Source organism: Polypterus senegalus, chromosome 15 (genome assembly GCF_016835505.1).
Source record: "Polypterus senegalus isolate Bchr_013 chromosome 15, ASM1683550v1, whole genome shotgun sequence".
In the NCBI taxonomy this organism is placed as follows: Eukaryota; Metazoa; Chordata; class Cladistia; order Polypteriformes; family Polypteridae; genus Polypterus; species Polypterus senegalus.
The window spans coordinates 113,906,985-113,932,522 of NC_053168.1; the positions used below are offsets into that span (position 1 = coordinate 113,906,985).

The 25,538-nt window shown below is 38.2% G+C and overlaps 1 protein-coding gene across 3 annotated transcripts in view; it reads left to right on the forward strand.

Moving 5' to 3' along the window:
- invs (inversin) overlaps positions 1–25,538 on the forward strand; it is a 202,741-nt gene that overhangs the window by 91,221 nt on the left and 85,982 nt on the right. For all 3 annotated transcript variants that reach the window (XM_039737489.1, XM_039737491.1, XM_039737490.1), the window contains 2 exons: positions 16,769–16,942; positions 17,840–18,007. In XM_039737489.1, the coding sequence (XP_039593423.1) occupies positions 16,769–16,942; positions 17,840–18,007 (342 nt within the window). The remainder of the gene's footprint in view (positions 1–16,768; positions 16,943–17,839; positions 18,008–25,538) is intronic.

Genomic DNA, 25,538 nt, shown 5'->3' on the forward strand with positions numbered 1-25,538 from the left:
CTTTGTGTACATCCTGTTTATCTTGTTATTTTTTTAAGCTTAATTAAATGTTCCAGACTACTTACAAATTTTCCAGTGACACCAAATGTTCCATGCTGAGAGGCTAACTATGATTAGCAGGACTGACATGCCAAAACTTGGGCACAATGGTCACCATCTCCAGGCACTAGTTAATTTGCCAAAAATACTAAGAACCTAATGGATGCACTTGTAGCACTCTGCTTTTTTCCACACAACAGGAGAAATAAGGGTGACTAAGAGCTGACTGTGACATGGTTTTATTAGTAGATTTGTTACTTAGTGACTTGGCAACCATCCATCCATTATCATCGTAAGAAAATACATTTGTGGAAATTCAAGAAACAGAGTTAAGAAATCGAAAACCTTAAACTAGACTCAAGCTCATAGACATAAGACTCCCTAGAAAGAGTTAACTGTATTGTATCTGTAAAGTGCTCAGACCTTGTCAGTAGAAAATGGACAATATAAAAATATACTGGATTGATTTCCAAAGGGACTAGAAATTTAAGCTGCAACAACACCAAAGATGAAGCAATCAGTAAGTGGAAGCTCCAATTTTAAACACTGTGCTTAATTAGCAGTGAGTTTCCATCGTTTTCCAACTGGTTTGCAGTGGTGTTTGTTTTGCGTTGTCTTTCTTTGGTTGAGGACACAGAAGTTTAAAGTAGCAAATTGGACAAAGCCCTGCAAAGCTTTGAAAATGCCTTCTGCTGTTTGACATATTTTATATGACCAAGTCGACATCACTCGTTTTAAAGCATGTGTTTGGACATGATGATGAACTGGCTCCCATTCAGATTGGTTCTCCGCATTGTGGGTTTGAAGACTAAAGAAATGCATGTGACCTAATAGCTCTGATTTAGATTGCCCAACCTAGACATTGGCTGATCAGCTCCTTCAAAATAAAACTGATTTGTAGTGTCTATTGTAAAATAACCCCCCTGATTTTGGCTTTTAGAATCCTCCTGTACCTTCTAAACATTACTTTGAACAAGGAAAATGTTTACAATCAGCAGCATTTTTGTTTTCTTTTTAGGAATGAAAGTAGGCATTTCTTTTGTAGACTAAGGCTTGAAATGGCACTTAAGTCACCTTTGTCATGTTTAGAAAGAGGCCCATCTTTTAATCTGGTTTTGAGTCTCTTAATTAAGTAGTTTAACTAATATCAGCTGGAAGGGTGGTGGGGCTGATAAATAGGCCTGGATCAAAGAAAAAAAAAAGTAAAAGAGAGGCTGGTTATTTTTTCTGAAGCTGCTTACTGTAAGTGTATGATTTGCTGTTCTGCTTCTGACCTGGCATCCAGACCAAACAGTTTGTTTTTATAGCCTGATTTCCCATTAAAAAGGAAAAATGCACAAGCTAACTTTCCTCCCTAATTGAGAACAGCCTTGTCCACCTCATGTCACTAAGCTCATCATGATTTATAATGTTGGTTCTTGATCCAGTTTCTTTTTTCTTTTAATTCTCTCACAGTTGTTGCCAGTGTCTGGGGATAATATATCGGAAAGCTAAAAGATTTTAAAGGCAGTAGTGCAGTGGGCTACTCTTTTTGTTGACAAAATGTGGACACAAGCCAACTCTTTGTTTTAAGTACGTATCTCCTGGGGCCTGGGCTTAACAAAGGAGAGTACAGGGCACACATAAAGAAAAACACAGAAATTCTGAATTTCCCCCACTGGGCTTGGCAGAAAAAGTAGCACACTGTCCGCTGTACTATTGCACTCATGGCCAATTCTATAACGCAGTTACAGTTGGCACATTACCCCTCTCATGCAGCCCTTCAGATTGACATTTCTATGTCTGTTTCTCTCTTCTCTTCCAAGAACCCAGTCAAAAAATTTGCTAAACATTTTTAATAGCATCAAATTATATATGTACCACAGATGCCTCCATGTGGCTTTGGTGACACTGCATATGTCAATCAATTTTCAATCAATTTAAAATGGCTTTATTTTATATATTACCTGCTTATAGTGACTACCATGCCAAAGTACTTTATAAGAACAAGTGTAGTCATTTCCACTTCCATTTTCATTTTATACAAAGTAAACATTGGCAGGCTGAGCCATTTGCCTATGTTCACACAGTGAGTGAGAGAGGGGCATGGTTTGAACCAGCCACCTTGTTCTTTTAATCAAACAAAGCAGATTCTGTGTGGTCCACATTGCCATCTACCTGTTAAGCTATCCATGGAGACATTTGTGAGACTTCTTAGTGGGGAGGCTCCCACCCTGCAAGTCTGTGAAATTTTTCTGTCTGCTGATGGCATTCTGGTCTGCTGTGCCCTTAATTACAGTGTCCTCCACTGACATGGGAAATCTTGATAAATAAAGGCAAAATGGGCTATGGAAAATGTATTTGTTGTTTATGTTATATGTTCAAATATTTGAAAACAACAGAAACTGAAAGGACAAAGAAAGTCTCATCATAAAACATAAAGCAATTACTGTCACTCCTTCATTTAATACTTTATGATGCTCCCCTCTGCCAAGGTAACAGCTTGGATTCTTCTCTTCTAATGCTTAATGTGGCTGGAGACCACATAGCAAGGGATCTTTGGCCATTCCTCCATATAGAATATCTCAAGAGCCTTCTGATTCCAAGGTCCACACTTATAATCTCTCAGTTCATCTCAGTTTTCAAGGGGGTTTAGGGCAGGTGACTAGGGTGGGCTTGGCAAAACCTTGATTCACTAAGCCATTTTTATGTTGATTTAGAGGTTTGCTTTGGATCATTATCAAGCCGGAGGATCCAACTGTGCTGTAGTTTTAAGCTCCTTGGCAGAGGTAGACAATCCCACCTCTGGTGTTTGTTGTGAAAAAGTTCAATTTTATATCTTGTTAGCATAAAACTTGATCCCATTGAGAGTTCTAGTAATGTCTGGTAAAGTGTAGGTGCTTGGGCTTGTTGTTTGATGACAGCAAATTCTTTTTTCTGGCAACCCTCCCAAACAACTTGTGAGTTATGTAGGTGGCATCTGATCATAGTTTCTGGAGACTTTTTTTTAGATCCCCAGGCCCAACTAACCTCTGCAGTTCTCCAACTGTGATCATTGGAGGCCACTGGAACTATCCTCCCGTCCATGGGGTTAATATAGACACGTGTCCTCTTCCAGACCGATTCTTAACCTATCCAGTTGCTTTAAACTTAAAGTGGGCATTTTAAACAGTGTGGCTATTTTCTTAATAGTTATTTCCTGATTTGTAAAAAGTTTAACAATCTTGTCGCTCATCATCTCTATGTTTCTGAGGTCTTTTCTATTATGGATGATTAATAGAACTTGGTCATTGTGTCAACTCATATTTACACTCTAGTGAGACAGGAAGTCCTAGCTGACCACTTAAGTGTTCCTGCTCACTCAGATAAAGTTAAAAATGTAAAATATGAAGTGGGAATATTTTAGTTAGACTTTCCTCCTATGACTTTCTAGGGGTGCCAATAATTGTGGCACACACATACTTGAGAAAAATATTTGTCTTGTGAATTTATTTTTTCTTTCAGTTATTTTACTTCAATTAATGTTTAGATTTTTGTTAATATTTTGAATGAAAGATCAAAAGGATAAACAGTTGCATTTTTTCACAGTCCATTTTGCTTGCATTTACTAAGGACTTCAGTATTAGTGGGTGGGCACTTATGTTGACATTTCTGGATGTCTCTATTGTGCGGCCGTTCTAGCTCTTATCCTGTCAGATCCTCTTTGCTGTGCTTTTTGGAAGCCCAGTTCACTTCTTTTCCATTCTGTCAAAAATATTAGGAGCTTTTCAAACTCTCAGTATTTTTATTTACTTAGGAAATTAAATTTGCTAAAGGCAAATAATGAGGAAGCAACAGAGATGTTTCAAGAAAGACCTGGGCACTCTTCAAAAAGTGGAATTTAATTTAGACAAGGGTATAAAGTTTTACATGTAAGTAAAAGGAACATTAATCATCAATATAAAATGAATGATTGTAACATTCTTATCCTCCAGGAAACATGAAGAAGCAGTCAAACAGGAAAGCAAAATATTAGGTTATACTGCATGTTGCAGACAGTACAAGGAATTCTGAAGCTCCATTACACACTAATAAGGCCACATTTGGACCATGTATCCATTATATGAAACCATTTGATCCAGTTACAGGGTTGTGGTGGGCCAGGGACAAACATTTTGTTCAGATATAATAGGAAAACCCATATGGATCACAGGAGGAATTTGCTACTTGCATCCAGATAATTATTAGGCTGGGATATGTACCCAGTCTCCTGAATAAATCATGTACAAATACTAACCATCATGTCACTTCACCATCCCAGATCTCTTGCAAAAACAAATTAATGTATGTATATTTGCTTTTACATTGCACGGTGGTTACCTGCAGGTTTGTTTTAGGTATTCTATTTGCATTTGAAATAGTGTGAAGAACACTGAACTTACAAATGTTTTTTATAAGAATAAAAGTAATTTAAAAGTTCAATTGAATTCTGATTACAAGTATAAAGAAAAAGACATGCTGTAGCAACACTAGAACTGTGCAGAAGAGCAATATGGTGTACCTGACACATGACACTGAACCCCTTTAGTCTTGAAGAAGAAACGCTACCTAGAAATGTAACGCAGGGACTGTTCAAGATAAATTGGCAAATTAGTACTTGAGTAGTAACTGGGAGTTCATTTTTACAAAAAGAATTAAGTGAATGTTAAGAAAATTAGAAACATACAGTTGAGAAAAACATCCTGGCAGTATTTAAAGCTGGATGTGTACTGATCAGCTTGTAATGGTACAGCTGTAAACTTTAAGTTTTATTTACAGGCAATTAAGTTCTATCTATTCATCCATCCATCATTAAAATTAGTATGTATTTTATAAGTGTTGTCTTTATATGTATCTGTTTTGGTTTTTGCTCTACAATGAAATAGTTGTTAATAGTTACAATTATTAAATAGATATTCCTCTGCACTTTGGATGGATTCAACTCATTTAATGGGTGTCTGAATTTTCAGGAAGTATACTTTGTGGGAAAGTTTTGGTTAGTATTTGGTTGGATTCAAGTGGTGTTTCTGTTTGGAGCCGAGATATATCATCATCCTCTAAGTCATTGGCCAAAGTGAAAGAAGATTATCACATTTCATTTGTTTTATTTTAAAGATCGGTTTTAGAAGCGTTTTTTTTTTTTTTGGTTATCCATTATTATTTCTCCTGATGTAAAAAGTCTAATTCCATGTTTCACATTTTGAATATGTCATTTAAGTGTTTTGGTTAATTCTCACAATTTTTTATGACATACATTATCTGTTTTCTATTTTGATTTATGCCATATGTTTACTTAGAAGTGTGGTGATGAAGCCAAACATTTGTTATCCCATTAAGTTCAGATTTTGATTCTACAATGTTCAAAACTTTGAGAAAAGTTGACTTTAGCCTGGTGTCGGCGGAAACCTATGCACAATGATAACTTCTGAAAAAACTGACTGATCTTTTTCAGACAAGTTCCACCATGTTTGTTAGGCCAATTGTTTTTGTCTGATTTGGTCCAGTACGTATTTCGTTATCATGCAAAATTTTTTTGATCTGCTGTATGACCAACAATAACTCCATAGAAACTGTTTAACTTAAGAGGATTTTTTTCTTAAATTGTATCTGTTTCGTTTAGTCATAGGATCAAGGTTATTGATTTGCAAAATGTTTGCACAAGTAGGATTTGAGATACATTATTTAAATATAGGTGAACACATACTTCAGGTTCATTAGAAATTCATAAATGAAGATAGCCGACAGCTTGTTTTCCCCCAAGAGCTCATGCATGAATGAATAGAAAGAAATGAACACAGACACACACACACTCAACCTTAGATCTGCAAAGGTCGACGTGCACAGAAGCATTTAGCCACCTCTGTACCAGTCTGTCTATCTACCCCATATGCAGTGTGTTTTCTTCATTTGACCCAATGTATTTAGTTTCATATTAATTATTATTCAATTTCATGTTCATTTGACTCTACATTTATATGTGTATATGATAAAAATAAATTAATGTTCCTGACTGAATATTCTTATACTGTACAATCAATTGTATTATAGTCATCCATCCACACAAAATGTGACATTACTGCTGTCCCAATATAACGGTCAGCAAAATACACTTCTTAGTTGTCCATGATTATGGATTCATACAAACTCTCCAGCATTCTTCTTCATTGATATTTTAGAAGTTCTGGTTAGCAATTCTCTGCTTTGTTTTCCTGACACATATTTAGGACTAGCACATATTTAGGTATAGCATTCTAGTCTGTGGAATACCAATTAAGACAATAAAGACACATTTGTATAAAAAGGGAGGGTTTGAGGATACAACAGAAAGTGAACGAAAAGATGGAACTCTGGAGAGAGCAACATATAATTGTCCGTGAGTGAAGAAGACGCATGTTTGTCGTGGATGCGAATTGCTGTATGTAGCGTGTAAAACAGTTTGCTATGGTGCACGAGGCCGTGCGTCGTAACCGAAAACTCGGTTTTCTGCTTACTTCATTGTTTTTTACCCTCAGTTGTAAAGGGATTGTTTTAAGGATCCCATGGGATACCCCTCGCAAACCGTTTTACACGCTGCATATGGCGACTCACCTCCGCGAGAAACATGCCTCTATGAACAGTCAAGGGGGTTCGGAGGTACATGAGGCCTCTACAACAGACGAATATAAATGACGCTGTTCTTTCTGTGTCGTCACAAATTTGTGGGCGTGGCTGTGCGAGTTGTCGTTGTATCCAATGGTCTTGGAGTTGGTGGGCGTGGCTCCTCCCTGCGTGCACCATAGGTGTTTTACTTATCGGCGGTTTAGTGAATCCACGCCCCTTCCGCCGTGTTTTCCATGGGTGTCTTGCCTTAGTGAATTATATATATATACTGTAGATGTTTTATTTCCTGGTCTATTAATTCAAAAACATTACTAAAAATTTCCATCACAGGCTTACACCTTGTATCTCTGCTTGTTTGAATTCAAAGGGGGGGACACAGTGCTTAACAATTATTAAGTGATTATAGATTTCAATCATATTTTTTACTATTCCAATCAAATTAAGGTTTGGTACCTTCAGTATGCCTATTGCTGTCATCATTGGCCTCTCCTCTTAGTGACCCTGACTAAGTAAAAGTCAGGTCTCAAAAGTGGATGGATTATTCAGATTTAGCAACATAGTCATTCAGAGTTCTCAACCTCAGTCCAAACTACAAAAGTTTAATCTCTGCTGTTATCCCAATGCATCTGCCATCAGTCCTTTCTTTCCTCTTTATTAAATAATTTTTGAAATCTACTTTACAGTATACTGATTCTCCTTGGATAAAAGCCATTTCCATTTCTGATTTGAAAACCTTTATGTCACCACCTATATAGGAGCAAAACAAAAGGGAAAGTGCAGTATGAAAGCGAGTCCTGAAAATAGAAAATGGTGAATACAAGCTTTAAAGGGAAATGTATGTGTATGTGTGTGTATGTTTTTATTTATTTATTTTTCAGAAAAGATGAGCCACAGTGCAAGCATAATTTCTAAGCATATTTTCTTTTCCCAGCATGTGTTTACCAGTATTTATATTTACATAGTGTATGCCATACAGGTGCCGGGGTGTCACAGTTTTTCAGGTGTTCTTGATGCTACTGTCATGCTCACTTCCTTCAGAATATAAAAATGGATTGTCAGATGGTAATATGAAAAAGAAAGAATACAGTGACAAAGCCAAGAAATGAATCCAGGACCCCCTGTAGCTATGAGGCAGAAGTGCCACCAAATACACAATTAGTAAAACTAATAAAATACAAAAACAACTATGTAACAATCATTATATACTGTACAGTATGTGATCTGCTTATAGTGTGTATGATTCTAAAAGTACATGTTTTTTTTGGCAGGTTGTAGAAGAATGGGGGATACAAAACTCTTTTTTTAATGTAGAAAATGAATTGTATTGCCTGTAATCCTCAGGGGATTTTTATCTGGAAGTCCAAGACCCTGACACATTACATGATTTTTCTGGTGATTTGCAGTCACAGACTTCATTTACATAATCTTTAACAAGTCGGGAGTTGTATAGTCTGACACCCCCAGCGACTGAATCTAACCAGTCTGTGACTTGCCCTGACAAAATCAAACAGACTGAAGTTGTAGGGGTGGGCTGTGTGTGTGAGAGCTGAAGTACAATGTGTAGCATGCTGCAACAAGGAATAAGGATCATGGCTGTTTTGGTCCTTGAAAATAAAAGAGAGGCTCATTGACTAAGGCCTTGTGTTTTACATACCATGACACAGTGAAAAAAGAAAAATTAAAAAAGTGCTAAGATTATGTCTGAACTTGGTATAACTGTAAAATATTATCAAAAAAATGGCTCTATCAGGCAGCACTTTGTTGTCTGTTTTTAAAGGTAGAGAGCTTGTGATACTTTGGAAATGTTAAGCTGTGCTTGAAGGTCGATGTATTATCGTGGTATATCCCTCTACTTACCCTTTACCTAGGGGTGAGTGTACTCATCAGATTCGTTACTGGGTTGGTCTATTGTCGCACCTTAAGATTATCACACACATACATAGATATACACATACACACAGACCCTAAGCATAGAAAGTTAAAAGCATCATGGTGTTTATTACAAGAATAATAATACCAGTAGAACAAAGAATAATAGAAAAGAGGACTGAGAGTAAAGTCTGGATATATATATAGTCTTAAAAAAAAGCTTACGAGAAAGTAAAGATGACAAGGATGAATGTCGCAGGTGGCTTGTGATCTAACACTCATAGTTGTTCATTAGATGCTTTTCTGACGATCAGATGGAAACGGCTGCACGTTGAGGTCGCTGTGTTCTCTTCTTCTGATGTTGTTCTTTAGCCGAGATATATTTATTATAACATTCTATCGGGGGTTTTGCAAGATGTGATTATTGGATATTCCGATTGGCTGGCTGTTTTCCCAAACAAAACTTTTGATGTTGCTTAGTACTACTGGCATGTCTTCCTTTCCCAGGCTATAAACCAATTTAGAAACTACTTATCCCAGATGCCCAGGTTATAAACTAATCAATAGCCTTAGACACCAGCATGTCTTCCTTTCTTCTTCAGCTGTTTTTAAAGTCAGGTACAATCAGAAAGAGGATATGTTTTGATGTGTCCTATATTAAGTTTCTGTGTTGTTGTCTTGAGCAAAATATAATGAAAATACAGAACAAACATTTGAGCTGTGTAGTTTGTCATGCCCTGTGATTGCCTAGTCATCTAATATAAAATCCTCTAGATGATGAGAAGTACGACATCCCCTCCAAATAGAATTTGTGTAATGTGCCATTGGATTTAGGCAGACTATTCCCCAGCACCACCTTGAGCAATATGCAGCTCAGTAAGTTGTCCATGCTTGTTGTGGCTTCATCAGCATCTGGTCTGACACTGTGTTCTGTCACTAGTGATGCAATTTCTGCCAGTGACTAGGAGGTCCTGCTTTATTGTTAAGAGGGGTAACATATTTGATGTTGAACAATCACCAAAGTTCTGGGAAGTACACTGAGAAGAGTTAAGAATAGAGGAATATGTGGATTCTCTCCCCTTTTTTTATTCTATTTTGTTTTTATTCAATTATTAATTTATCTGTTTACATATTATTACTAGTTTAAAGTTTTACTCTGTTGGCCTGGCTCTCTTTCTTATGGGTGGGGGTTGATATGTTGTGATCCTGGTTCTGTTAAACTTGACTTGCTTGTATGGAATGTTATTTGATTTTAATAAAATCAATAAAATGCTTAAAGAATAGAGGAATATGTTAGTAAGGGATTATGAATTATAATAGAAATAATTATAGTTCAGACAACGCTTGGGAGGACAAAGAAAAGTACATCAGGATCAGCCATACCAACAACTGTAAAGTGAATAGGACATGTTAAAAAATAATGCCTGTTCAGCTGAATGTTAAATTTTGATACTGACTTGGTATCCCTCACATCTACCAGTAAACCATTCCAGAACTTTGTAACCCTGCAGCTAAAGACTTTACTGCATAATATACTTGCACACAGTAAAACACAGTTTAATCTCTGTTCAGCTTGGCTTATTATTGCTGACACCTACTGTATCAAGTTGGTACACGACTTTGGGGTAGTGATCAGTTATCACTTGTCCTTTAGGAACCATGGGTGCTGTGGTCTTTCAGTTTTGCAGATTCATTGTATATCTTATCTCTCTAACTTGCCCTTCTTAAGTAAAATTCTAGAGAAGGCAGTAATTATGCAGTTAAACGACCACTTAAGTAAACATGCTATTCTAGATAAATTTGTCAGGTTTTAGAACAAATCACAGTACAGAAACTGCACTCGTTAAAGTAGTAAATGACTTGCAGGTAAATGCAGACAGAGGCCATTTATCTGTTCTCATCCTCCTCGATCTGAGTGCCGCATTTGATACCATTGATCACAATATTCTTAGAAATCTCCTTAGTCAATGGGTGGGCCTCTCTGGCAGTGTCTTAAATTGGTTTGAATCCTGCCTGGCAGGGAGAAAATTTTTTGCTAGCTGTGGTAATCACAACTCGAAGAAACATGATATTCTATATGGTGTTCCACAAGGCTCTATCCTGGGTCCGCTTCTTTTCTCAATCTATATGCTTCCCTTAGGTCAGATTATCTCAAGTTACAACGTGAGCTACCACAGCTATGCTGATGACACACAGCTGTACTTATCAGTAGCACCTGATGACACCGACTCTCTCGAATCAATAACACAATGTCTTACTGGTATTTCTGAATGGATGAATAGTAATTTTCTCAAGTTAAATAAAGAGAAAACTGAAATTTTATTGATTGGCAAAAACGGATTCAGTGAGGTTATCAGAAATAAACTTGACGCATTAGGATTAGAAGTTAAGACGGAAGTAAAAAACTTAGGGGTAACCGTTGACTGTAACCTGAATTTTAAATCACATATTCATCAGACCACTAGGACAGCATTTTTTCACTTAAGAAATATAGCAAAAGTTAGGCCTCTTATATCATTGAAAGATGCTGAGAAATTAATTCACGCTTTTGTTTTTAGTTGATTAGATTGCTGTAACACACTGCTCTCAGGACTACCCAAAAAAGACATAAATCATTTGCAACGAGTGCAGAATGCAGCTGCTAGAATCCTAACTAGGAAAAGAAAATCCAAACACATTTCTCCTGTTTTGATGTCGCTACACTGGTTACCTGTGTCTTTCAGAATTGACTTTAAAATTCTTCTTATAGTTTTACAAAGCCTTAAATAATCTCGCTCCATTTTATATATCGGAATGTCTGACACCCTATATTCCAAATCGTAATCTTAGATCATCAAATGAGTGTCTCCTTACAATTCTAAAAGCTAAACTTAAAAGAAGTGGTGAGGCGGCCTTCTGCTGCTATGCACCTAAAATCTGGAATAGCCTGCCGATAGGAATTCGCCAGGCTGATATGGTGGAGCACTTTAAAAAACTGCTAAAAAACACATTACTTTAATATGGCCTTCTCATAACTTCACTTTATCTTAATACTGATACTCTGTATGTTCAATTCATCATAATAACTATTCATGGTGGCTCTAAAATCCGTACTGACCCCTACTCTCTCTTGTTTCTTTTTCCGGTTTCTCTGTGGTAGCGGCCTGCGCCACCACCAACCTACTCAAAGCACCATGATGCCCCAGCATTGATGGACTAAAAGCCAGAAGTCCACGTGATCATCATCATCATCATCAAGTCCTTCCGTGAAAACCATAAATACAAAGAGGACTTTTTCATTTATGTTAGGTAGATTGCCCAGAGGGGACGGGGCGGTCTTATGGCCTGGAATCCCTACAGATTTTATTTTTTCTCCGGCCGTCTGGAGTTTTTTTTTTGTTTTTTCTGTCCCCCCTGGCCACTGGACCTTACTCTTGTTCTATGTTAATTAATGTTGACTTTTTTTATTTTCTTACTGTGTCTCTTATTTTTCTATTCTTCATTATGTAAAGTACTTTGAGCTACATTCTTTTGTATGAAAATGTGCTATATAAATAAATGCTGTTGTTGTTATCCACAAGATCAGACCATATCTCACAGAATATGCAGCACAATTCCCAGCCCTGTGATGTCTGGACCAATACAGCTTTCTCCAGGCAGGAGTAGGAGTACTGGCATGTGTCACCAAGCTGCTGCATATTGTTTAAAATGTAGCATCACGTCTGGTGTTCAACCAGCCAAGATGGGCACATGTCACTCCTTTTTTCAGGTTACTACATTGATTTCCTGTTATGGCACATATTAAGTTAAAATCCTTAATGCTTGCCTACAGAGTTTCCAGTGTGTCAGCACCTGTATATATGAGGTCTAATGCTGCTTCTTAACATCTCATGTCTGCTGTTGAACAAAGTCTGGTGATACCAACTTTGCATGGTATCAAATCTCAATAAAGACTCTTCATGTGTAGTTTCTGTCTGTTGCAAGAGCTGCTTGCCACCATTTTAAATTCTCTCTCCCTGAATATGTTTTAGAAGCATTTGAAGTTTTCCTTGTTTGGGAAATTTCTGTCTACCTGATATTAGCTGTTAGGTTTTTGTAATCTGGGAATTACAACTCTCTTGTATCTTCTTCTAGACTCTTCACTTGTGGTGATCAATTTTGTAACTTTGTCTTGTAACACAGTTGCTTTGGATGAAATAGTCTACTAAGCTAATAAATGTAAATGTAGTTGCCACTGGAGTATTATTTTTTTCTGAACTCATTGTTATATACAGTAGGCATGTGTCTCTCACTCTCATATTATGAGAAATGCCTAATTTATGTGCTTACCCTCCTTGGACCCATTCCTCCTGGTCACATCATCCTCCTGAAAAGAATTGAACTAATGTATGGAAGTGTAAATGGAGCCTGTTCCTTCTGGATCTCTTCCAGCTTTTCCGGCTGCATGCTGTTTCCTCTTTATGAGCATCCATATGCTGCCTGAAACTTATCGTGTTTGCCAACTTTGCTTCATGTTGAATCCCGTTGATATCCAACTCAGGATCTCTTCTTGATAGTTGCCATCATGTATGAGCTTCTCTCCCTGCCCATCAATATTATACCACAGTATACCAATGAAAGGAATGACTTGCTTGGGTCTCCATCCTCCAGACACTTCACTGTTCTTCAGATATATGACTGCTTGTCCCAAGCTTTTATTCTTATAACTTCTCCTTGCTCCATGTACCCCATGGATTAACAGCACTCGATTATTTAAAAATTGTTTAAGAAAACTTTAACTTTTTAAAATTCTGTGGAATGTGATGTTGGTCTCTTATGAATTCAGAAAGTAAACCCACATAATACTTTTCATTGTCAGCATTCTCTTTTTAAACGGATTCCTAATGAGAAATTGTACTTATTTCTACTCTCAGTGAAGCTCATTTAGCTTGATACCACCAACTCTGTGAATGTCTGTCCTGGTGTCAGTCCCTGAAACTCTGCCAGTCCAAACATTCAAGCTCATCCTTTTCATTAAGCTTTGTAATTTCTTCTCCTGCTTACCAGCATGATGTAGACACACCATGGCTGCTAGGAGGTAAAATCACATTGGTTGAACTGCAAAATTAGAGCATCCCTACTGAAGGTCTCTATCAGTCTTTTCTCAATGCCCAGTAGTTCAAAATGAGTAGCCAACTACCTTCCAGGTCCCCCACTTCTCAAGCCAGTTCACAGATTTTGCTTTTGTTTTTCTTGAGTTGAGATGCTTTCCTTTTTGTGCCCATGATCTGGAGATAATAGTCTATGTACTATTCAATTCACTTAGTATAGCTGCTTTTTATTTTTGTCATGGAATGTAATATATTAGGTAGTAAATTATATGCCATATTTTAACTAAGACAATAACACTGTTTCTGAAAGTTTTTAATGATGAACAACCAGAAGCATTCTTCAAATGAAATATGTATTCAACAGGTTAAGTCTGCGACCAGGAAACATTGGCCCATGAAGCTTTCAGACTTGTCCACAGGCGATTCACACTAGTGATGCTAAAGTATGAGTGTGAGATTATTGTTTTGTTTTTTTTTCTTTAAAACTCATGGAGTTTCTTTTTAATCCTTATGCCATTGGAGGAAAAAAAGTTGGTACTAGTACTAATGAATACTAAGCAATACACCATTTGCAACTGTTATTAAGTCACACCCATTTCCTCTCCAGAAATGATAGCAAACTGCTGACCTTAAACAAGCACAACCAAGGACAATAAGATAAATTTCATTATCCACCCCACCAAGATTAGGATTAATTTTTGTAAATAACCCACTTTAAACATGTTAAGGCTTTTTAGTTCTTTTTTATGTTGAACAGTAAGGAATTTGTGTGGACATAAGGTCCTTCTATACAGTGTAGAGAACTGATTCTTCTAACTCGGAAAAAGACAACTTGCACTTAAGACAGGACTGGAGTTTTGAGACAATTTTTAAAACTGCTGCCTTTATGTAGACTTGTTGCAGCAGGACTAAGGGCTGACCAAAAAAGAGTAGCAGTGCCACCTAGTGGATGCTTTGTGACAGTGCAGTTTAGGCCCTCAAGGATCCTATCGACAGAGTTCCCTTTTCCTATTGACAAGCACGTCCCTTGCTGATAGTTGCAGCCTGGCTTATCTCGGCTGGTCGGATTCCTTAATTGTTCTGCCCTTTAATTCAGTCAGCATTGGAACAGGAGCGAGGGAGTTGGGGGAGGAGAACAGTCTGACTGGAGCAGCAGGTCCACAATGCCTGGCTACTGCCAACGATCAGCCTGTCATAATGTTATGATTTGTTCATTTTTATACCATTTATTAGCCTTTACACGTTGTGCCATTTGGCTTATGGGGCAAGTAAGGTGCTGTTTAATTTGAAAGGTTTGCCTCTTGTCAGGGAGGCCTCAGCGGCGAGGGTGTTAGCTATAGTGACAAGTAATCAATAGCTGTCGTTGTCATGAGGAACATGAGAAGCTGGGCCTTTCATCTGGGGGATTAGTGGTCTAATTGGATTCAGAATAGGGAGGATGGGTAGCAGAGCACCCCTGTCAGAACTGGGAGACTGTCAGAAATCAGCCTTTATTCCTCCTGAAGGGGGAAGATCTGCGTTTTGGCACAAAAATAAAACTTGCTAGCAAGCATAGCTTGTTAAATGAGTTGTGAAAGTGGCTCATCTGATGGTGAAGGGAAGCGTTCTCCAGGGCAGAGTCCTCAGTATCAGCAGTGAGTGGCAGGGGATGGGTACTGCAATCAAACTTTGCTTTAAAAAAATCACTCATTAGATTGCTGAAGGAATTTTATTTCTTAAGAGCTCAGTAAAACATTCAGTATGAAAGATGCTATACAGTAGGAAGCAAATGTTAACTGAGGTTGTTTCTGAAAAAAAGAATGTTTGTTTGTCTGTCTATCTTTGTGTATATCTTGCATTGCCTTTTCTGTCTTTCTTTCTTTGAATTAAGTTTGTTGGAAGGTTGCTGCAATTAGATAGAAGTATATCTCAAGGTATTTTCTTAAGCATGCAATGTTTTATAACTCAATAATTACATATGATAGGGTGTGTATTTCCCTATTTCTTTATGGATTTACAGTTCACTGTAAATGAACCTTATGCAGTATCCTCCAAGAATTTAACAAAACTAGCTTGCTTTGTTGGCTTATTACTAACTTGTCCCATTGTCTCACCCAGCTGGATTTTCTCAGATGACAGAATCTTGACTGTATTTGAGATCACATGTAAATTAATGTAGGTATTTCACATAGGAAGTAGAAAAGTTAAATCTGAATACACAATGGGAGGTCTGAAACTTGAAAGTACACCTTTAGAGAATTATCTGGGAGTCATGCTGAACTTGTTACTTAACAACAAGACTGTGTTCAGAAGCCATCAAGAAGGCTAACATAATGTTAGGTTATATAGCAAGATGTGTGGAGCGCAAGTCAAAGGAGGTTATGCTTTAAGCTTTATAACGCTTTTTGATCTCCATATTACAAAAAAGACATAGCAGCAGTAGAGAAAGTCCAGAAACAGTGACTAGGCGGATTCCAGGACTGCAAAGTATGAGTTTTGAGGAATGATTAAAGGAGTTGAACCATTTACAATTAAGCAATTAAAAGGTGAGATAACTGAAGTTTTTTAAATTATGAAAGGAATTAGTACCATAGATCCAGGCCATTACTTTAAAATGAGTTCAAAAAGTACACAGATGCACAATTAGAAACTTGTTATGGGTAAACTTCACTCAAACATGATGTTTTTCTTCATTCAATGTGTCATAGACATATAGAATAAATGACTAAGCAGTATGGTAGTGAGTAAGACTTTAGGGACCTTCAAATCTTGACTTGATAGGATTGGCAAGCTTTGTTTGGCTGAAAGGCCTGCTTTTGTCAAATTGTTTGCAATGTTCTACTTTGTTGAAAACTTGATACTGATAATAGCAGCATCCCTTATTAAATGGCCTTTCCTATTTTTATGTTTGCCTGACTAGAGATGTTGATACTCTCACATACCCTAACACAACATGCCTTATGTCCTAATGTTTTATTTTTTACTCTGTTAATTATTATGAAAAATATTTCCAAAGATTTAACCATCTGATTCGCAGACCTTACAATCTAATGCAAATCAGTTCCAGATGTGGAGGTTGGCAAAGTTACTTCTGTTTCAGCCCCTTTCATGCCCCTGTTGTTTTCTGTTTGTCCAGCTTAAATGCAAAGTCACCTGCATGAAAGACTGCAGCTCAGCTACCTAAGTTAGTAAAACAACCTTATGTGTGCCTGCAGGGAAATTACCGGTTTATGAAGTTGCTGTTGGTACGGAGAGCAAACTGGATGCAGAAGGACCTCGAGGAGATGACTCCTCTGCACCTTGCTACAAAGCACAAGAGTCCCAAATGCTTATCCCTGTTGCTGAAGTGCATGGCCCCTGGAGAGGTGGACACTCAGGACAAAAACAAAGTGAGTTTTGCCCTCAAGGGTCTGTCTTTCACACTTTAAGGTATTCAGAAAAGATTTTTTTTTATTAGTTTATTATATGATGTAAAAATGCAAACATTCTAGACACTTTTTTTCTTAATTGAATGTAACCTGATGAGGAAAAGAAAGGCAGGATTTAACAGCTGAAGTGCAGGTTGATTTTTGAGAAATGTAACCCCTCCATTTATCCAATACTGATAACTGATACCTAAACATGGCAGGATGGCACAAAGAGAAGCTATTTTTAGGTTTTACTGACCAGTACTACAAGTCCAGTCAGATATGTGTAGTCTTCAACTTCATGATCTTAATCTGATTTTGTTATACTCCAATGACATGTTTCAGTTCTGTTGGAACTTGTACCATTTACTTTTGTGAGAGATTTATAGTACATATGTATAGATGTAAAGTAACTATGAGATGTGAAATCCAGTTTTATATTGGACACTTTCAGTTATCACAGGCCTGCAATTTTTAATCCTTTGCTTCCAGTGTCTTATGGGGTTTCTTTAACTGCACAATGAGTGATATAGTATACTATTATAGTAAAATTTACAATAGCAGAAGGCCGTTGTAAATTGATTGTATATTTGAAAACGGCACTTCACAGAGAGCCTAGGGCAGTTACATATTTCTTTATCTGAAGTGAAAATGTGATGGTGTTTGACTGTGAGCTCAGCTGCTTCCTGCTCAATGTTTAAGTTTGTTGTCCAAGCTTGGTATTGTTTCGAGGGTAAGATCCCACAAGGTGCAAATGCTTTCCACAATCTGCTCCATTTTCTCAGTTTACATCTGTAGTAAGTGAACTAATGGATGACGTTTATTTGTGTGTATGTTTTTTGTTTCTTGTCCTAACTTTGTCCCTTGCCAATCCATCAGCAAACTGCCCTCCACTGGAGCGCCTACTTCAACAACCCTGAACATGTCAAGTTGCTCATCAAGCATGACTCTAACATTGGAATTCCTGACATCGAGGGCAAGATACCGCTGCATTGGGCAGCTAACAATAAGGACCCTAGAGCAACACATACCGTCAAATGTATTCTGGTAAGCTTTTTAAAAATGAAACTCTAGCATTTCATGCTTACATGGCATACAGTAAAGTTAAAATTTTCACATAAAAAAGCATTACAGATGAGGTTTTGAAACTGTCATTTGAAACTGAGACTGCTTTTATAGAAAGTAAATGCTTTCAATATGAATAGTGTCATATTCCTTAACTGGCTTATTTTTCTGTATATAAGATGTAGTCAAAGATTCATTAAAATGACTTTTGCACTCAATACAGCATCAAAAATCTTATTCTATTCCATTAGTAAATATTTATTGATAGCTGACTATAACCTATTAAGATATCTATGGCCTTCAAAAGAGGCAATCTCTGTTTTTTTTTCTCCCTCACATACAAGGTGTGACAATTGAATTCCCGGAATGGCCACGCAGTGTCACCTGTGATGTGATTGTATCAACGTGTTTGAACTAATATATTCGTAAACTGCAAGCTGAGAGAGGCAGTTGTTAGTTAGCTGTTTGGACGATAATAGATATCCGCGTGTATATTTAGGTGTAAAAATGGGTGATTGAAATTTAGAGCAACGTATTAATATAAAATTTTGCATGAAAATCGACAAATGCGCTACTGAAACATTACAACTGTTGCAAGTGGCATATGGTGAAGATGTTGTGTAAATGTCAAGTGTGTTTGAGTGGCGCAAGAGGTTCAAAGATGGATGAGAAGATGTGACAGAGCATGCAATGGAAATCCCTGGGTTCACTGTGCCCTAAAAAAGCACGTGTATGTTGCACTCAAGGTTTCAGACCATGCTGGTGTGTTTTTTGGATCACAAGGGAATAGTCCACCAAGAATTTATTGAACAGGGACAAACAATCAACCAACAATGCTATTTGGAAGTATTGAAGAGATTACGAGATTCTGTTTGAAGAAAAATAACAGAGTTGTGGCCTGGCAAGTGGATCATTCATCATGACAATGCGCCAAGTCACACTGCGCTCACTGTGAGAGACTTTCTGGCCATAAAAAGATTACCCAATTAGATCATCCTGCCTATTCACCTAACTTAGTTCCCTGTGATTTCGGTCTGTTTCCAAAATTAAAAGCTGTGCTGAAAGAATGGAGATTTTCTAATATAACTGATATACAACAGAATGTGAGACAGCTGCTCAATAGTATTCCGAAAAATGAGTTCCAGGCCTGCTTCCAGAAATAGGAATGCCATTTAAGTCAGTGTATATATTCACAAAGGGAGTAGTTTGAAGGTGATAGTAGCCACTAGTGTGCAGTTCTAGATGTATATTTTTTTAAAGGTGCATTCCGGGAATTAAATTGTCACACCTTGTACATAGAGAGATAGATAGATACTTTATTAATCCCAAGGGGAAATTCACATACTCCAGCAGCAGCATACTGATAAAAAGCAATATTAAATTAAAAAGTGATAAAAAATGCAGGTATAACTGACAATTACTCTGTATAATGTTAACGTTTACCCCCCTGGGTGGAATTGAAGAGTCGCATAGTGTGGGGGAGGAATGATCTCCTCAGTCTGTCAGTGGAGCAGGACAGTGACAGCAGTCTGTCGCTGAAGCTGCTCCTCTGTATGGAGATAATACTGTTTAGTGGATGCAGTGGATTCTGCATGATCGACAGGAGCCTGCTCAGTGTCCGTTGCTCCGCCACAGATGGCAAACTGTCCATACATAAATTAATTTAGTGTGTGTGTGTGTGTGTATAATATATTACTTATACACAGTGGCAGCTTTTAGCTAAAATTAGTGGGGGTGCTGCTTCAGAAAATTTTTAGCCTTTGTTTTAAAATTGTGTAAAAGGATACAAACATGTATAAAAAGAAAATTTATTCAGAAACTTGATAAAATTCTTAAAGAACAAAATCAAACATGTTTTACTTACTATAACCTAAATTGTTAGAGTTCAAGCTTGATCTGTTCATTTAAAAATGAAATCCATTCTTCTTGTTTCAATTTGCGTGAAAAGATCAATAATTTTCTCCTTGATCTCTGGATGACAACTTAGGAAATTTTTCTCCATTGAAAGCACTGCAAGTGCATTTAGTCTTTCCGAATTCATAGTGCTTTAAGCACTACACACGCAGAGTAATAAAAAAAGCACTACCTCCACCAGAACACCAGGGTCGACACTGCAGGAGCGACAGGGCTCTCTGTCCCTCACAGCCTTGTGTGCAGCTTCCTATGTGCGCATGCGCACAACAACCAAACACCACACGCCGCTGAAACTGTGAAGCGCACAGTTCCATACAAAGATTTTTTTACAAAGATTTTTGTATCTTTTTCATAAACTGGGGGATAGCTACTGACATTAAACTTAAGGATTATATATTGTACAAGTGTAAAGAAAGAATTAAAGAAAAAAGGACTCATTATATTAATATCAAGTAGAAATAGGGGGGTGCTGCAGTTCCACAGTGCCTTTACACGAGCCACCACTGCTTATACATAGCTTTTTATTCCTAAGCTTTCAACTCCTATCAGGAGTCATCATCAGAGGAAAATGATTAGACAGACAGGAATCCAAGGTAATATATAGCAAATAAGGAGGGGAGGGGAGGTGGATGTGGGGTTTGGGATTAATTAGGTGGGGTTCAGAGAGTGTTGGTCATAAAGTCTTATTTATTAATGTGCATGTTTTTCTTTTCATGTCTGCATATGCTGGGTTCATGTACAAATGTCTGTTAATGACATTTTCATTGGAGAGCCACAATTCAACCAATTGTCACTTTTAGTATTAGCCTTGAATTTTACTTGCACCAAGTCCCATTTAAATGTGTGCCCATTTGAACTTGTGTGTGTGTGTTTGTGTAAGTCAGAGACCATGGATCTTTCCTTGTGACAGTACTGTGATTTTCTTGTATGTGTGTGGCATGTGTTTTTATGTTTTTCCCACATACAGCTGGGCATGAACCACATGGTATGATGTAAATTGCATTCTGTGTCTCTGCTGCCGATTTCCTGCTTTTAGCATTGAAAAGGACTGTGCACATAGTTTGCAGGCTTGTGTGCAATTTAGATGTCTGGTCTGGAAAGGATACGTGCTGTACCTTCTGGTACCCAATGATGATAAGGAAGTGTATTGAAGGTGGAATAGGGGGAATCAAGTTATGCATTGTTTGATGAATGTCTTTGGGTAGCCATTTGATATTAGCAGTTGGAAGATATAATGTTTTTCATTCTTTTTAGTCTCCTTAGTATTACAATGGGTGTGAACTCTTCTGAATAGTGTCTTAACACAGCTCCATTTATATGATGATGGGTAGTTGCTACCAAAGTGTAATATTTTGCCTGTGTAACATTACTTGCCATAAACACCTGTAATCAGGGTGGCGTCATTACATCTTTCATTTGAGATGTCCAGGGAATTGATGCGCCAGTTTATTTCTTTTTTCCTAATGAACTGGATTGCAGTAGTAGTAACTCGCTAGTCCCAGAAAAGCCTGTATCTGCCACTTGGTAATCGGATGGGGCCATTTCAAAATGGCATCAACCTTCGAACACTGTGGTCTAAAAGTTCCCCTGCCCACCAGATAACCCAAATATTTGGCTTTGTTCAACCCAAAGAAACACTTGTTTAGATTGATTCGCAGCCCAGCTTTAGCTAATGTCAGTTAAATGGTATAGACTTGCAGGAAAAAATGTTCCTACCAGGTGCCAGAATAAATGACTGTGGCATCCAGGTAGGTGGCACTGTATGAACTGTGCGGTTTTAGCATTCTATCTACTAGACATTGGAAGATCAATGGAGCCCCTTGCAGTCCATATGGGAGTACCTTATACTGCCAATGTCCAGTAGGGGTGCTAAATGCTGACTTCTCTTTAGAAGAGTCCGTTAACACTACAATTACCAGAGCCAACGAAAAAACTCTTAAATCGTAAAAATATTTGGAATAACTCATTTTATGACCTACTAGCAAAATACCCACGCTTCACAGCGGCGAAGTACTGCCTTAAGATTTTTATTAAGAAGAAAATTAAACCTTTTTAAACTGAGGGAAAATATACCAATAATTATTTAAGGATCTCTTTGTATACCACATTGCCAGTTCGGCCCTCCGGTTGTAATATGACCAAGCTGTGCGCTGAGCTTACTCTTGAGCATGCAACGTACAGTTGGCCATGTGAAAAGTAATCTTGTCTCAAATCTCACAACTTGGATTGCTGCTGTCATAATTGGTTTGAGTTTCATGGTTTGTTTTAATTACGACAGTATTTGCAGGACCTGTGTTGAAGTGACATTCGGCATCTGTCAAGCATTGTAATCATACAACCTTTTTCATCGATAACTTCACATCCAGCTTTTGAGAGTTTAAACATTCATAAACATCAAAGTGTCCACTACTGAAATCGTCGCCTGTGAATCTAAGATGTTCAAGAGGCATTGGCGGTTGTCGAAAGGTGTACAAATTTTGGCCATTTCGGTCCACTTGAAAGCGACAACCGAACAATTCAGCGGCAGCCATCAACTCACATGCAGAACCATAGGTGAAGGGCTTAAGCATTTCACTCTTATAGTGTTCCTGTGTAGTATAATTATCTCCTGTACCGTCATCAGTCCACACCTTGAACCTGTCCCAGTCATTCAATACATAAGACACATTGTTCCTCCAGATGTCAAGAGTGAGCCTGATATGACCTTGCAATATGTAACAAAGAGAATGGAAAAGGCAGGTGTCATCTCCGGGCATGGAAACCACTCGGTAAGTGACAGTTCTTTGATCGATGGTGATCACCGCGATAGACATGTTAATGTGGGTATGGTTCGAACGAGAAAGGAAATGGGTACCTGAACAATGTAAAGTAAGTCTAAAATACCTACACAATAACTATAATCGTAATAAACGAACAATAAAACAGCGGAGAAGCCGTGGATTAAATAAAAAGGCTGTAGTTATCAGCAGGGAGACGTGAATCCCGTGGCGAAGCAAGGAAGGGGATGTAGAGACCAGAGCGACGGACGGCCTTATATAGGCAGGCAGCCAACAACATGGGAGGCATTGGGATGGGGGACCCAACGCCGCCTCACACGGTGACCGAGCTGCAGGCTATGGACGTATATATGTACGTAAGTAGGATTCAGTTAGCGCTGGGAACCCGTGTACCACATTTCTTGAAGGCCCATAAGTAACAAAGACCGTTGAAAAGTTCAATATGGCGGCCGACAGTGGCGTCATACCACCAAAATAAGTACATACATTGGTTTCGGTTAGCGCAGGAAAGCCGCCTACCAAATTTCGTGAAGATGGGGCCATAAATAAGAAAGTTCAACATTGCAGACGTTGTCGACTCTTATGACCGTCACGCGTAGAATTTCGAAATGTACACTCTTCTTTTCTCAGTGACCCCCGTGCATGCCTTGTACAGTACACGTGCATTGATTTCCACCAAGTCAATTGTATTATAGCACAAGCAATCGGCCACCTGCGTGCTTCTGCTCGCACTGAATAATCTGTCGCCTTTTGGTGCACGAAGTCAATGGAGAGGTGCGAAGGGATTTTTTCGTAGGCTGTGGTAATTCAAGTGTTAAGGGAATTTGCCAGTTTCCCTTCATCATATGAAGAGTAGTTAAGTATTGTGCATTTCCTAGCCCCCCAAGCAGCTCTTTAATTCGGGGCATCAGATTTAGAGACCTGATTGATACACCGGAAGTCATTACAGAACCTCCCATCTGGCGTAGGGACCAAGATGATAGGGCTGGACCAGGGACTGTAGCTTTCTTCAATCACACTCAGATCTAACATCCGCGTGTTCCCTAACTCCACTTCAGCTTGTTTTTTGTCTCTGGAAGATGATAGGGATGTTCCCTGACAATTACCCCCGGGTCTGTAATAATGTCATGCTGAATCGGCAAAGTTCGACCTGGTTGCTTGCTAACCACCTCCAGGACAGACAGGATAGCAGTTTCTAGCTCCAGTCTTTGTTGTTGGGTCAAATTGGGTCCGAGATTAAGAGAAGGTTGTTTTACCAAATAATCATTGAGTCTTTTTTGTTCCTTAATCTTGTATGGGCCTTGCCAATGAGCCAATAACTTTGAATGGGAAGCAGGAACAAGCACCATAACACGATTCCCAGGGAGGAATTCATGGAGAGTGGTGTTTCTATTATAACATCAAGACCGCGCTGATTGAGCCTTGTCCATATGTTCTTTTAAAAGGGGCAGAATTTTCCCAAATCTATCGCCCGGTTTTTCCCCAAATCTCAAAAGCCTTTGTTCTGGTAGGCTTTTTGGGGTCAAACTTCCAAAGACAACATTCCCACTCCTGCTGATCTGCAGTAATGGAGTAGCCTTTAAAAACCTTGCCCTTTAGTTTATCATAGTCCACGGCCTCCTCATCGGGCAGATCATAATAGGCCCACTGCACGTTGCCTTTCAGGTATGGTGCAAGTATGTGCACCCATTCCATCTTTGGCCCAAGTTTTCCTGTGGCTATACGTTCAAAAATTGGAATGTAAGACTCGTTATTGTCCCCCTCCAAAAGAGTAACTAACGGAGGAGGGGGAGTGGCCTCTGGTTATACCACTTGGGCTGGTGCGAGTAGAGCCTCCATTTCAGCGAGTTGGGTTTGGGTTTCCCCAAGTTCAGCCTTCACCATTTGAAGTTCAGTCAGGATGGTCCTCAAAACGGTGTTCAGGTCCTGTTTTTCTGTCATGCTTTGCACAGTTATCCTGCCAACTAAGCCAATCTGTGAAGAAATAAGATAAAAACAACAAAAAAAGACTTGAGGGAATTCCCCGCATAGTGTCAGTGGTCTGAGTAGTTGTAAAAGACTGATTCAACAGTCAAAGTTTGTAAAAAGCACATTTGACAACAAAGCAATCTCTTCATGGGTCTTTTATGGAATGGTGGCAGGAAATAAGATACTGAGAGGAAGCGGAAATGATTTTGTAGGAAGGTGATGGGTAAAGAGGTCATTAGTGTGGGTCAATAATGACGTCTTCATCGTGTGCCGGAAGTGGTACTATTATGTGGGACCGAAGTGAAAAAGATTAATTAATCTTCTGTTGGGAAAAGAGAAAAGGCATTAGTATTCTGTCCCAATCCTCTATCACTTGTTCTTTCACGCTTCTTTGGATCCTTTGGCTGCCCCCTAAGTGTGCGTGTATGACCAATGTACAGTATATATATATGTGTGGTATATAGTAATATTGATATGTGTGTATATATACAGGTGCATCTCAATAAATTAGAATATCATCGAAAAGTTAATTTATTTCAGTAATTCAATTCAAAAAGTGAAACTCTTATATAGATTCATTACACACAGATATATTTCAAGAGTTTATTTCTTTTCATTTTGCTGATTATGGCTTATACTGTAGCTAATGAAAACCTAAAATTCAGTATCTCAAAAAAATAGAAAAATGGAAAGTAGAGTGGAACGAAAAAATGTGGAAGAAAAAGGTGCTCAAGCAATAGGGATAACTGCAGATTTGAGAGGATTGTGAAGCAAATGTATCTAGGACATGGGCTACAACTATTACATTCCTTGTGTCAAGCCACTCATGAACCAGAGACGTCAGATGCATCTTA